At 29.9% G+C, this 16,173-nt stretch overlaps 1 protein-coding gene and 1 pseudogene across 1 annotated transcript; both read left to right on the top strand.

Annotated features, from left to right (window-relative positions):
- Positions 1-10,052: 10,052 nt before the first annotated feature.
- Positions 10,053-14,136, top strand: LOC121172718 (protein DETOXIFICATION 9-like; annotated as a pseudogene).
- LOC100782350 (protein DETOXIFICATION 2-like) lies at positions 13,621-16,166 on the top strand. Its single transcript, XM_041010518.1, has 3 exons — positions 13,621-13,814; positions 13,907-13,963; positions 15,922-16,166. The coding sequence occupies exons 1-3, from the start codon at positions 13,621-13,623 to the stop codon at positions 15,977-15,979; spliced, it is 309 nt and encodes a 102-aa protein (XP_040866452.1). The 3' UTR covers positions 15,980-16,166.
- The last annotated feature ends 7 nt before the right edge of the window (positions 16,167-16,173 follow it).

Raw genomic sequence — 16,173 nt, 5'->3', positions numbered from 1 at the left:
AACGAGAATAATAATAAATTTTATTTTTTAAGTATCAATTTGATATTAAATTAAAAATTTTAAGGATTAATTTGTTAAGAATTCATACTTAAATATAGAAATGTTCACTAATTTTGATTTATTTAATAACATCATTTCTATAATATATATATATATATATATATATATATATATATATTATATATTATTTAGTTTAGATTTTGTTTCGATCTACTGGCTCCTTTTATTCTTGTAATTTTAACTATATGACATTTAAAATAAGGGAGAGAAAGTATTCTTGTTTGAAACATTTCAAATGAATTAAAAATTCATGCCTTCTATTAATTAGTGTGAAAAGTAGTTTAGAAAATTAAGTTGATTTTATAAATGAGATAAAAAAAAAAGTAAGTCGTGTTAACAAATTAATATTTTCGTTAACATAATTTGTTTTTGTTAATTTTCATCATTTGGACATGATCGTCTTACCAATCAGAACATAAAAGCTAACAACCATAATTCCTATTTTAATGTTTTCTTCACATTTCTTTTTATCAAGATTTAGGTAGGAAGTATTTGTTAGCTTTGTGGAGGATTAATTTTTATGAGACAACGTTGTATAACTGACCACCGAAAATTTTTCCTTACTATCGATATTTTTTATTCTTTTCATAAAACTCAAATTCAAAATTTTACTTAAAAAATTTGAATATAAATTCCCATGAAGACCATATAATAATTTTGTCTCCAGATGGTTCTACATATGTGAATCCAGAAGAAGTTTTTATCCTACGTACGAGAATAAAATTGATAAATAAAATAAAATAATAGAAGCATTGCAAATGCCCTTCCAAGGTTAATAAAGGGTAACATATAAAACTCAAACTTGGTGAAGATAGGAAACGAATAGATGAAATTTGGAGATTTTTTCACACAAATAAAAAAAAATGATTACTTAAATAATATAATTCAAAAATTATTCACGCAAATAATACAAAATATTATCCATGGTAAGACATTGATCCCCTCCAAACCGATTTGTCACCTGTAATTGATTTCATAATGTTATCTTTTTGTAAACAACCTTATAAAGTGGATTTCATGAGATGTTTTTTTAAACACAGTTTAAAATGTGATTTGTTTTTAGTTTTTTTCTTTTTTATTTTTTAAAAATTATTTTCTATTTTTTTGTTACATTTTTTTGTTTTGAATTTTTAGTTTATTAATTTATAACAAAATATAATTTATCTATAATAATATTTAATAAAAATACATATATTTAAATACTCAATATAAATATAATTTAGTTAAATATTTATAAAAAATACATTTATTTAAGTGATCTAATTATTTTACCTAAACAAAAATTAAATAAATAAGACACGTTCAATTTTAATAATTTACATTGATGATTGATATAAAATTGTGAGTATTTAAATATGAATTAATCTATTATAGTATTTAAAAAATAAATAATTAATACTTAAATGAAATCAAATAATTTTAATGATGTGTCATGCCCCTCAATATTTATTTTCTCAAATCCTTATTAATATCCTTTTATAATATAATTAACTAATTATTAGTTAACATATCATATTAAATAGAAAAACTTAATGTAAATGGGGATTTCTACTATTATTAAAAAGACATACTGATTGAACTTAGATGATAATCTATAAAATAAAACAAGATTGCACATAAAAGAAGATTACACAAAATTCCTAAAACATACATAATAAGTACCATAAAAAACAAACAGGAATAATAAAATCATTACTAAGCACACTTATATGACATGTTGCAAGCACAAAATATATATTTTTTTACGAGAGGTCAATTTTCCTTCGGAAACACATTTGTCAACTATTAACAACAATGGACATGCAATGCAAATTTGTAAATACCAAAATTATTGATAACCTAAAATGCAAAAACATTACCTTGACAATATTATTCAGTGTAATATTCAAATAACATTTAGAATGAGAAGGAAATGGACAAAACACAGTCGCATGTAAAGTATACCATTTAGTTCAATAAAAAAATAAACTTTATATGACGCAACAAGTACGTATTTAACAACAAGAATAAGAAACTTACCTCTCGTAAAACTAAGACAAAACCAATGTGAATATTCATCATATATTGACTAAAATCTTTATCTTCTATGATTGTCCATTTTAAAGTGGCAACAATAGTCTTTATAAGATCCTGAAATTAAAATTTTCATGAATGAATATCTGAAAAATAGCAATGTAATTGTTAGATACTGAATTAAACTTGACTACCTTAAACGCAACTCTCATGTCGCCAAAACCGTTGGAGGTACAAGTTTTGACAATGACGATCGTTAAAGATACACTATCAAAAGTATAAATAATGGACCATAACGATGTCCCGTGAGGTGTGTCATCAACATTTACTAATCCTACAATAATACGAATTCAACAATCAATTGAATGTTTAGGTGTATGAAATACAATAAATGTTTTACGGTAGCTAACCTTGTGATTGAACAAAATCTAAAGCATATGACCATGGATTGTTGTTAAATTCACGTTGAGTTACTTGGTGGGCACAAATTATGAATTATTGAGTTGGGAGTGGCTCCCTAGGTTGCTGATTCATCATGACAACTTCTACGACTCCTACGAGACTAGGAATAAGTGTTGTTGAACTGGAGGATGACAAATTTGGGTTAGAAGGGCGAACAAAGGATGAGATGTCTGAGTTATCAATGTTGAGAAACTCTCATGGATAAGTCCATGATGAATGAGACTTCGTGAAAAAAATGATTTGAAAATGATGAGATAAAGTGAATATCAGCCAAAGGTATTGGGTTGCATCTAACTCCCCTTACTGGTATAAATATTAGGTGATCTATTATTTTTACGTGACTCATACCAACAGCTGAGATTGCACTAACAATATAAATGATTTAGATTGAGTCTTAATTAATTATGTTTGGTTTGTGCTATTCGAAAAATTCAATGTTTAGTCAAATCGTCTCGTAGAAAGCATTGCGTTGTCACTTGGTCTTGAAACAAGTAATGTGAGATCAAAACGTATGAAAAAAAATAATGTGCAGTCAAATTGTCTTGAAGAAATGAATATTCAGTCAATTCGTATAAGAAAAATGTAATACTCAATCAATTAATGCATTGTTCAGTGTTCATTCACTCAATAGGAAAATTGACAATCAACATAATAGGATATAATTAGCAAGGACAAGCAATTAATGTCGTCTACGTCTACCAGTCCACATCAAAGAGGTTGTCTATTTTTTGTCGGTTGTCAACACAGCGGTTCATGTTCTTGTGGTTCAAGTTGTTCATCATGAACAACATGTTGTTCTTCTTGGACGAAATCATTAGTGGAAGAACTGCTGACAATACTTTGGTGAAAGGATGCAAACGAATGTATGGACATACTTTGCATGTAAGCATAAACAAACTTCGATGTTCAAAGATTTGTACCCATGAGATTGCTCATAAAGTCTTTTACGCTAGCACTAAACAATTGTGGACTGTATCCATAATCTTCTTGATGATGAAGAGGTTGTGGCGTGAATTCATATAATTAAGCATGTGGGTGTAGTCCTGCATCATGTGTGATGGCAACGACTGGTGGACTTGATGTAAAGGATATTGTTCAGTTTCCATGTCTAGAGCTGAAACAAATGTAGCAGCAACGTTTGGGTAAGTTGCAAACTGTGTTAGGTAAATTTTTTAATTTTCTTGGTACCGATTCATGTAGTGACTCATATGTTTAATCTTTCCTAGAATTAGTTGGTTGATTAACACATGTTTGCATCTTTCCTTCCAAATTGCAATCCACCGTTGATGTTCATCTGCCCAATTTGTGTCACTATGTCCTATCATGTCAGTATGATGGACTTTATCAAGATTATGTAATGGATTTGATATGTCTTGGCCCTATTAGTTTGATGCCATGCTACCACTGGAAAACAAATTAAGGCTACACAAACACTCCATATTTTTGGAATCCTTGTATGCATTTTTTGGCATAAATGACTCAAAACCTCTGTAAGGCATCTAATGGAACTAAAAAAATAATGTGTTAGTAATTTTTAAAACAATTTAATTAACATTAAAAAACAAAGGGATCAACCTCATCGTTATGCATGTTGTCGAATCTTGACCTGTAGCCTATCACATAATTGCATGAGATTCTAGAATACCATAGGCCTGTGCCGCTCCATCTAGTGAAATGTTAGTATCAAATACATTACCAAAAATGGATTTTATGAGTGAGTTACTTAGAAAAGAGAGAGTATTGGAAAGGGGATTCCATCATATGAATCCTGATTGTAGAAAGGGGGAGGAAATTGAAAATGAGAATTGGAGTTTAAAGAATCTTTTTTGATTTGGGAAAACATTTACTCTCGCATCTTTCTGTGTAGTCTCTGTTTTACTGCTTATTTTCCTATTTTGCAGCTTCCCTCTTATACAATACGTATCATATTGTGACTACTTCATAATTTCATTAAGGATGACCACTAGGTAGCTTCCTTTTTCATAAGTCGTTAGATGCTAGATAATTAGTAAATATGGATAATGATAATCATATTTTCACTTTTCAAAAAAGCCAAAACCGCTAGCTAATTAACATAAAGTGGAAGATATATAACAAACTGTCCATAATAATACCATGTTGGAAGGATATGGATGTTTTTGTTTTTATGTAGAACGTCGTTGTTCTTATGTGGTATTATTGATGATATGGATCTTTAATCTGACATATATAGTGCTTTCAAACCTGGTTGTATACCTTTATACTTATGAAATTGCGATCCTTCACACAAGATTAGGCCAACTTGATTTTTAATGAACAACTGTGTCTTGTGTTGTAACAGAAATATATATATGAATCAAAGAAGTTGAATTATATACAATTTAAATTCGGTTTATTTATTTAACGAGTTTAATTTTTAATTTAACTTCAACTCATTTAATTCATAAATTAAATTTAACAAGTTTCGAATTATTTTTGAGTTAATTGATTTATTGACACCTAGACGCTAATCATTATCCTTTCTCCTACCTTTGTGCTGCCAGTGTAAGCTTAATTCACTACTATTAAATATACTTTTTACAATGGTGTAACATCATCAGTTATTAAAAAGTTGATGTTAGTAAAACAACAGGCGACGTTCTTGAATTAACAGCTAATATACTACATTGGTTTCTAAAACCGATGACTTTATGACATGCCTAGACTGAATAGATATAAATATAGAAGAAGGACAATATTTTGGAGAAAATAGAGTTTTGGAATGTCATGTTCATCTACAAGACGATCATGTCCTATGCAATAATTCGCCAATGGAGAAGGCAAGACACGTGGCGGATTTCACTATTAGTAATGGTGAAATGTTTTTTTATTTTTTTTACAGAAAGTTAAAACGGATATAACTTTTGATAAAAATGTCTATTTGAGATTCACGTGGACGGTGTCTCGTCATTTCCATAGGCAAAACATTCCTTAATTTTGGAAATAAATTTCTAAAAGAAATCCGTTTTGGTCAATTTGCCGTCACCAACCCCCAACGTCAACAACTCTTCAATAATCTCTCTAAATTGCCTTGCTTCCTCTACGTTACTTACATCACAGGCCTCTTCCCTTTTTTTTTTTCTTTCCAAAAACCTGTCCTGAGAGATGTTATTTACATAATAACTTATAAATAAATTATAGAATTAAGATAAAGAAGAAAGAAAAATATTAAAAATAAAAAAATATTAGGAACGCACGGCTTGTAATAATAAAAGGTTTTGTGTTAGGACTAGTCTATTATGTGGGAGAATTTCATGACTTAAAAGACAACATCAAATAGTTTATTTTATTTGATGTGAGACTCGTAAAAGCTTATTTACATTACTTGTACGGTTTCAAAGTTATATCTCATGGTGACACCATGAGTTCTTGTGTTTTTCATTGTTAATTCATGGTGTAATTCTTAAACCACCATCATATATAATTACTTATGACTTTCACCCAGAAGACCATAGCCTTATGATTATATGCCTTTTATCAAGTCACACTTGGTTTAAACAAGCCTTATGATTATACTCATGGACTATTTTTTTTATGCTTGATCAAGTCATTTTCAAAGTCTAGCTTAAGTTATCGAACAGTCTACTAAGTATCAAACCTTTAAATAAATAAAAAACACATAAATAACCATTCACTTTAGTCAGACTTTCAAATAAAATAGATGAAAAACCTTAAAGTGAGACTTTAATGCCTTTTATATACATCTTTATAAATATTTCACTTTTTATTTTTAGTTCTATAAATTATATTTATTTCATTTTTTAGTCCTGTATTTTATTTTTAAGTTCTTGTTAATGTGACATGTGTGGTATAACATTTTTTGCTGAGATCATTTTTTGCTAACATATCACTTTGTTGGGATCAACAACGTACTGTTAATTAATCATGTCAGCATGCCTTTGTTAGGATATTTTAAAAATAAATAACAAATTCTAGGAGCCTTTTAAACAAAAACTAAACTAAAAAAAAATACAAGAACAAAGTTACAAGCCAATAATAAAAAAAATACAAGAACAAAGTTACAAGTCAATAATAAAAAAAAAATACAAGAACAAAGTTACCTCGTCCCTTCGCATTTCCAAGAGAGTTCAAACGTTGCGTTGAGAGAACCTCAAGCGTGATGATGCGGCGGAGATTGCGCCAGTGGTCGCCGTAGGGCGAAAACGCCATGCTGGTGTTGTCATTGCCGATGTACTTTCCTGCAAGAAAGCGAGGCCGGTTCGCCCAGACGATGTCGTGAAGCATTCTTGCACTCCGGCGAAAGACGAAACGACGAGGACGATACGAGAACCGAACCAGAGGGAGAAGACTTGGCCATACTTTTTGGGACATGCCATGCAAGGTTTGGTGGAGGGGTTGTTTGAGTTGGTGGAGGTTTCAGATTATGGTGGAGATTCTTGAATCTTCTTGTTTGGAACAAGAATTTTAATGAAAGAAGAAGAATGATACTACACACGAAGGAGAAATTAAAGAGAGTCATAGTTTGAGGTTGCCGGAGGTAATGTTTGGTTGATTTCTGACTCTCTCATGGCATATGAATTTATAGAGTGTACGGACACAAATCCACAAGGAAACTTAATTGATTGGATATTTAGGTTGAGTTGAACTTATGTCAATGAATGAGCTTACATAATGTTAAAAGAAAGATATTTTAATACTACATATCTTGTATTGCACTCCATACTTGAATGAATATATAGAAAGAAAGTATTAATAACAAACTTTTAAATACACTTTTTTTAACATACATTTTATTTTATTGTTGTTAAAATTTATTGAAAATTATAAAAATAAAAGAGAATCGAATTCATTAAATTTTGAATTTTTTTTATAAACTTCAGCCAATAAAAGTGTATGAGGAGTGTTAATGTATTAAAAAAATGTATTATTAGTCTTTCTATATATATATATATATATATATAAAATTATTTTTCGTGTGCTATATCCTATATTCACTAACTTCAAATTTTTTCGATAGTGTAGTTTGGTAATATGAAAGCTTGTTGGCTTGGTGTTGGTGACTCATGACTGTGCTTGATCACTTCAATATTTTAAGCTTAAAAGTCAACCACAACATAGCTGTTAGATTATGTTATTGCTTCCAATCCATCCTTTGACCATTGCTACTGATGATGTTATTTGATGCCAGATTAATACTTCCATCTCTTTCTTAATTTTATCCGTTTTCAAACATACATGAACTGATTGACAGCTAATGTGTTCGACCACTTTTTTCTACTTAAGCTAAATAGTTAAATGAAATGGCTGTTTTATAGCATGTTTGCTTTCCCGTTTTTACAAAATCGATTCACGAGAATGAGAAATTAATTTCCATAATTTCTTCGTATTTTAAACTATGGACGTGAAGAGAAGCTTAGATTCACGTTTATTAATCTTTTCCAAACACTCACTTAGTCTAAACGGCCGTCTTGGTAACACTTCAATTTTTCTACTCCTTCAACGTCTAATCTTCTGTAACAACACTTTAAGTTATGAAAATTTTCAAAATCTTTTAAAGCAAATGAAGAATCTTTTTTTTCATAAGAATTAATTCAGCTTAAAGCGGAACTCAAGTTCTATAAGAATATTTTTTTCCCCAGCTTAAATTCATTTCGATGCAAGATCATGAACAACTCAATTCAATTTTAAATTATGATTATGTTATATATTTATTTATTTCATACAATATATATATATATATATATATATATATATATATATATATATATATATATATGCACAAAACGCCTGTGAATGAAACATTTAAAATGAGAACTTTCAATAATAGCTTTTAGACAATAGTTGAAAAAATGCGCCTGACATTAAAAAATGAGCATGAGTCATTGGAAACTTAATGATAAAATGTTATAAATTATAAGTTGTTATAATATACTCACTTTACATGCTTAGACATGTCAATGGGATCGGGTGGGGACGGGTATTGTCTCCCCGATCCCGACTTCTTAACATGTTTCATCCCCGTACTCGTTAGGTATCGTATATCTCCAACCCCATTCAGTGTCCGATTCAAATTAGAAACATAATTTTTTTTGTAAAGAAAATATTAAAAATTTGATTTTTAAAAAAATAAATTGATTATTAAACATTTATTTTTAACTATTTATATATCAATAAATTTATTATAGCGCATGTGTTTACAAAAATTATTAAGAAAAAATATTAAATTATGTAAAAATTCTAAAATAAAATTAACTAATAATAGAAATTCTAGGCCTTTTGATTAAATTATGCAAAAATTTTAAAAATTTTAAGTGGCGAGACGGGTCCGCGTTCCGGGTCGGGGCAGATGTAGTAATTTCATATCCGTACCCGTATCCAACTTTTGGTTATCGGGAAAAACCCGAACCCGAACCCAAACCCAAAACTGATCATCTCGAGTATTACCCGTTAAAGTCGAGACGGATTCGGACAGGTATCCATGAATACGGGTTTTCTTGCCATGTCTAGTAGTGCTTGATTTGGACATGATTATTTCTAGTAAAAAATAAATATGAACTAAAAAATATTCATTTGTATTGGTATAAAAAATAAAAAGATATAGTTAAAGGGGGTCGATTATAAGAAAATAAACTTAATTTTAAAATATATATGCAAATATTAAATTTTGTATAAATTATTTATAGTTTTATAATTTTCAAAATAATTTATGAACTTTTAGAAAATATAATTACATATAAGACAAACTACACTTTTTTTTTCAAAGATCTAATTAATATTGTAAATGTCAATCATTAACTTCACATGTCACCAAAAATTTTCATGATTTTTTTAATAAAAATTGATATCTATATTAACCATAACATTTTGTAATGACAAAAACAACAAAGATGAAAGGGAAAAAAACAAAGATAATAGAAGAAGAATAATGATACATTGAAAAAGAAAACTTTTATTGGTGTCTTATAGTTTAAGTTGACAATCTCACGAACAATGCTGTTATTCTCCGGGTTAAGGATCTGCCTTTTCATTAAGTTATTTGATGTGATAAAATTTTCTCAAGTTTTTTGTGTCAATTACACTGATAAGGAGAAGAATTTGGTAGAAATTATCGGAATTGACAAAAAAAAAAAAGAGAGAATGTTTAATTGGGAAGGTGCGTTAAGTTTATGGTCTCTATAAATTTTTTAGTGTGTTTTTAATTATTTTTTTATAATGTTTTTAGTTTTTTTTAGTTGCATTTCATACCTTTATAATTGTTTATTAGGTAACCATGATCGTATAAAGATGGGATTCAACATCGTTGAATCTAAGTCGGTTATGAAATAATCGATGTAATACAGCTTGCGGTGGCATTTTTGAAATTAATACCTAACTTTTTATAAAGCTTAACGACGGGTCTTGTAAACCGCTTTTGATACAAACGTTACGAAGGCGGTTTTTATAAAACCGCCTTTGTTTGTAAGCCTATTACTACGGTTTTTTACAAAAACCGCCTTTGTCTCATTTGTAGTTATTTTTATTAAGTCTTGGTACGCGCATGTCTTTCCATCTCCCTTTCGCCCTTCACCCTTCACCTTGCCGTGACCTCCATACATCTCACTCTCACCCTTCACCCTGCCCTGACCTCCACAAGCTCATCGTGGACATTTCCCAACCTGTACTCTGTCCCGTCTCCGGTGAAGGGTAGGGTTTTTGTGAGAACGGAAACACCTAACCCTAATATTGTTGCTGCTCCAAGAGGTAAGGATTGTGTTCAGATGCCTATACCCACAATGTTCAACATCCTTAGTTTTTATTTGTTTTTTCCATTTTCTACTGAAAAATCCGATTTTGTTGTGTTAGAATAGTAGAGATTGTGAATTTGGGGATTTCGTGAAATGGGTTTTAATTTTGCTTTCTGTTTGATTGTAGTGGTGGGATTCGGAAAGAAACGTGGACCAAACTCTATGTGTAGTGGTGGGATTCTATTTTGCTCATCTCTTACACCAGCAACACATTCCCCACAGTACGAAAACACGTGATGTTTTAGTTGTTTGAATGTGTTAAGTTTTAGTTTGTGTTTAACTTGCTCTTGTTGGAAAAAAATAAAAAAAATAGGACTATGTGCCTACAGTTTTGCTCTAATAGGACTAGGTGAGTGGAAAAAAAATAGGACTATGTACCTTTATATCGCTTAGAACTTAGAACTCATTGTTCTTGCTGCTTACTTGTTGTCTCATTCTCTCTCTCACCCATTGTTGTTTTCTTTGATTTTTAGATGTCTCCATCAATGTCATTGAAACATGATCCTAATCCTTTTGGGGAGCTGCTACTAATGCAGAAACTAGAGGAAGTTGGAAGCTCTGTTAAGGTAGGAAGTAAACATGAGATATAGTATTGTTATTTGCCAGGAGAAACAGGACATTTAATTGCCCTGAGATATAGTATTGTTATTTAAATGCAATAAAAAGAGAGGAAATGGGAAAAGGAAAATTATTTAGATGTATGTTTCTGGAGTTGGTTATATTCTTTTGGCTAAATACCAGGGTATGTTGTTCACTGTAGAGAATTCAATCTTTATTTGAGGAGCAACAATCTCAAATAATAACAGAGTCCATAGATTGAGGTTTGTGAATTTGATGTAAAAATAAAATCCCTATAGATGGTTTTTTCTGTAGCTTGTCAAGTTGCTTTTTTTTTTTTATCAAGCATTGTTGTTTGTGTTTTCTCATAAATACTTCATTGGATTATTCAGTGCAATTGTGCTTTAGCTTATGTATTATATGTGACTATTTGGAGTGATCACATCTTGTGGTGTATCCAAATCTGTTTTATTTTAATACAAGTTATTTTGGCTTTTTTCAAGAAAAGTATCTCTTTCATGTTTAACTCATAATAATTATCTAATTGACAAGGTTTTACACAGTATATAAGCTGAAAGATAGCTTCCACTCCGTTTTGGTCATTGGTTAATTGGGGTTTGTGCTATTCCCTCCTTTTGATCAACGATCATTTAATCAGAGGGACTCAAGAATCCAATTAATTTTGAGCCGAGGAATACCCAAAAAAAGAGTTGAAAAAATTACATTAAATCATAGTAACAGATATTGTTATCATATATGGATATAACTTTCAAATAAAATATACTGATATTTAAATTATGACTTGACTTATTATTATAATGTAGTATTTTTTTAATTCTGAGACGAGAAGCGAGTTAGAAAACAATCATAAATAATGGATAGGAATGGATAGTCTGACTAGTCGTCTCTGTCTCTCGAATAATCTGAGCATTGTCGGTTCTGTCTTGGACTAATCCTCTTGTTTGAAGGCACACACTTTTTGCACGAGAAATCATAAAAGAAAACAAGAGGGTGACCTTCATTCTTCACCTTCTCGTATCCTTGATAAGGCTTTAAACACACTCACGTGGGTACTCCAAAAGAAAGAAAGAAATGGAGGAGACCTTATTGTTGCCAAAAGAAAACAAGAGGGTGAGCTCAAACTCAATGAGTAGTAGTAGTTGTAGTGGATTTGTCCAAGAATTTAAGAAGGTGAGTTTGATGGCAGCACCAATGGTTGTGGTCTCAGTGTCACAGTTTTTGCTACAGGTGGTGTCATTGATGATGGCTGGTCGGTCATCTTGGCGAACTCTCCCTTGCAGGTATTGCATTGGCCACTTCCTTTGCAGATGTCACTGGCTTTAGCATACTTGTATGTTCCCTCCTTTCCTTTCCTCATTTTTACATCCAAATAATCGAGAGAAGTTAGTTTCTTAAATAAATTTATGTAATTTGAAGGATTTGTCTTAAAAGATAATATTCTTATTCTTAAAAGATAAATCAAAGTAGACAAGCAGTCAAAACTTACTAGTTTCTACAAATTCTCGTGATGGAAAAATATTATTTTTTTGCTAGGACTCTGTGATCTCTATATGCTTAAAGAATAAATTTAACGTCTTCCATTCAGCCTCGTGAGTAATTTTATATATTAATAAATGTATTGCTTATTTTTTTTTGGTTAAAATTGTAAATGTATTACTTTGAAATACTTACATATGTTTTTTGACTAGTTGTATAGCTTATCTATTGATCTGACATATTTTCTAGCTGTCAATGCTATTTTAGGGGTGCAATATTGCAATCACACATATTGAAACTTGAGTGTGTTTGTTTGTTTACTAAATGTGGTATTTGTTATGAACTGGCATGCTTAGACAATCTCCAATACATGATTTTTCTTTAGGTTCTTAAGTGGATTCCATTTGTACACATAGTGCATGATAACAACAGTTTTCTGCTTTCTTTAGTGTCATAGTGCCTTGGTAGTTAACTGAACATGAAATGTAATGCAGATGGGAATGGCAGGTGCTTTGGAAACTCAATGTGGCCAATCATTTGGAACCGAGCAGTTTCATAAGCTTGGAAACTATGTCTTCTGTGCAATACTCTTTCTCATTTTAAGCAGTGCCCCAATATCTATCCTATGGATTTTCATGGATAAACTGCTTGTTCTTTTGGGGCAAGATCATGCTATTTCACTAGTAGCTGGAAACTACTGCATTTGGCTCATTCCTACACTCTTTGGTTATTCAAGGTTTGGTTCGTTATTTTCAGACTCAGAGCTTGATCTTTCCAATGCTTGTAACCTCAGTTGTTGTTTTAGTTTTGCATATACCTATTTGTTGGGTACTAGTGTTTGAACTGGGACTTGGACAAAATGAAGCGGCCTTATCCATTGGAATTTCGTATTGGCTCAGTGTCATGTTACTTATAGTTTACACAGTATTATCCGTCATGTCAGAAAACTAAGGTAGCTTTAGGTAGCAATGCTTTAAGAAGCATCAAAGAGTTTTTCTTCTTAGCCATCCCATCTGCACTTATGATTTGGTAAGTTTCTAGTTTTGCCCCTATATGATTGGAGAAATTATTACATGGTTTAGGACTACCATGGTCCAAGACCACCATTGATTTCAACTATTTTTCCATGTGACATGTAACCGAGTTTAATTAACTCATTTTCGTTAATTGAAAATCTCAATTATATATCATGTAAAGATTGTTCGAGACCATGGATATGTGGTGGTTCCAAACCATGTAACAATTTCTTGTATAATTGGGGAGGCCAATGACTCGATGCTGCTTCTTCTCTTTACTTTTTGTTTGTAACATGTTTCTATCTTCTTCTTTTTTTTTAAAAATAACATGTTTCTATCTTAATGGATACATTCAGTTGAGTGGTGGTCGGTCATTAGAGCTACTAGTAATATTTGCTGGACTTTTACCAAATCCCAAACTTGAAACTTCAGTTCTATCAATCTGGTGTGTTTCTCCATGATCCTGTTATGTAAATATTTAAAAGTTCATTACCTGATAACTCAGGGATTCATCTGACTTGTGTTTTCTTTGAGCAGCCTTAAAATTTGCAACTTACACTATTTCATTCCATATGGGACCGGTGCTGCAGTAAGGTATGCTCTATATACACACACATTGATGTATTATGTAGGAGGCTTATATTGTCGTGTGAGGAGATAATTTGATCATATCGCTGTATTGGATGGTCAAGATTTGATTTAAGAAAAGCAATCTTAACCATGCATATATAAAATATTATATGGTCAGGATTGAAGTTTTCATGTTCTTACTAATACTCCTCATGTTATGCATCTTACTTCTGTGATTGTTATACACACTAGTGGAAACATCAAGCACATAATAAAAGAATATCCTTCTATAATTTGACTGTAAAGTAAACCCATGGCATGATCGTGCCACATGAAACATGCTTTAATTTATACAGTGTGTGTGTGTAAGTTATATTTTAAGTTTTTATAAAATAAACTATGTTTATAGAATCTCACGTAATTAAAAAAAATTACCAACATTTACGTACTTGTTAGGAGTGTGAGTTATGTAATTAGTTACATAAATAATAAACTATTCATTTTCTAAGTAGTTATATCAATTAGTCAAATAATTAAATTTATTTATTAATAGTTATATATAATAATTAAATAGTTAAATTAATTTAATATTAAATTTATAAAAGAATGGTGATTGAGAGTGCTACCAAACTTGTGTCAAACACATAAAATCGCATAATATTTTATATCCTTTTATAGTAGTATTTTATATCCTTTCAATTTAATTTGATGTCTCATAATATTTTAAAATTGATATTTTAATAGTATTTTAGTTTATGCACTGTACTATCTACAAAAAAAATTATGCATTGGACATGATAAATATTTATTTTATACAATAATTAATAATTTTAAAAATATAAATTATAATTACAATTCATAATAAAATAGTTTTAACATAAAAATTATATTTTATATTTATGATAGAAAATTTATTTAATCATTGTTAATTTCTTAAAAAAATACTAAAATCCAATTTTAAAATTAAGAAGAAAAATTGAAAATTATAAACTGAAAGAAATAAGGGGCTAAGAAAAATTTAAAAAAATGGTCTCGTTGAGAGAATAAAACAATCCTTAAAACGCTTTTGTTAAAGAATGGTTTCTCAAAGTATTTTTATTTAAATTAGTTATTTTAATCTTTATACATAGGATAGAGGATAATAATAATTTATAAATTTAATTATTATATTTCATATCTTATATTTACATTAATATTATTTATTTATATATTTGAAATCTATATTGATACATATATATTTCTTAATTTTGTATATTGTATATCTTGATTTTCATATTCATTTAACATTATAACTAGTTTAATAATCTATGCCATAAAAATATTAAGTTTACAATCTATTATATATTATAATTTTTAATAGGTTTCTCTATTGTTTTTAATTTTACAAAAACAAATGTAAATAATAATTTCCTTTGTTCCAACTTAAATTATATATATATATATAATATTATATTAAATATTTAAAAGCAGAACTTTTTCCTTCATAATAATTTTATTTGATATTCTTTGTTGTATTTTAACATTTATAACCACTTTCCTTATCGGCGGACACTACCTAGTTGTTTAAACAATAAAGGGAATTAAAAAAGATGTCAACGTATAATATTTTTTAAATAATTAAGAGAACTAGTCAGTATAGGCATAAAAAATATAGGAGTTTTGTGCAAATCCAAAATTGCATATGTATTTCAATAATGATTATAATAACAGGTACTTCGCTACTTCTCTGCAAGCATAGGTACAACCGTTAAGTTCTTTACTTTGTCATTGCAGTATCAGTCATGAATTGTGATCATCAAGTTGTATCTTGATGACAGTGTTTTTTTTGCATATTTTATACATTTGTGGTATTGGCTTAATTTTAGATTCTGCATTAAGCAGCTGATTCCCTTCATATTGTGGAACTTTTACTTCTCTATTTTGAAGCTTTGTTGTGATCTATATGCATTGAATTTTTTTTTATATGAATATGTTTGGTGCAGGAGGACCACTGGCTCTATAAGGTGTGCTAAGGGGTGGTTGGAGAGCGCAGGAGGTTAGTCTTTACTAATTGGAGACAACTGTTTTTTTTTTACTTATCCAAAAAGCAAAAAATTAAAAATAATTAATAACTCTACATCGGTTCAGACCACATCAGATGTAGAATGTCTAGCATTCTACATCGGTTATTAGAATGACTGATGTTGAATGTGTCATCATGATGACCATTCTACATCGGTTCAGTACACACCTGA

Source organism: Glycine max, chromosome 16 (assembly GCF_000004515.6).
Source record: "Glycine max cultivar Williams 82 chromosome 16, Glycine_max_v4.0, whole genome shotgun sequence".
Classification (NCBI taxonomy): domain Eukaryota; kingdom Viridiplantae; phylum Streptophyta; class Magnoliopsida; order Fabales; family Fabaceae; genus Glycine; species Glycine max.
Note: the sequence above shows the minus strand (reverse complement) of the source record. Positions and strands in the feature narration are given on the sequence as shown.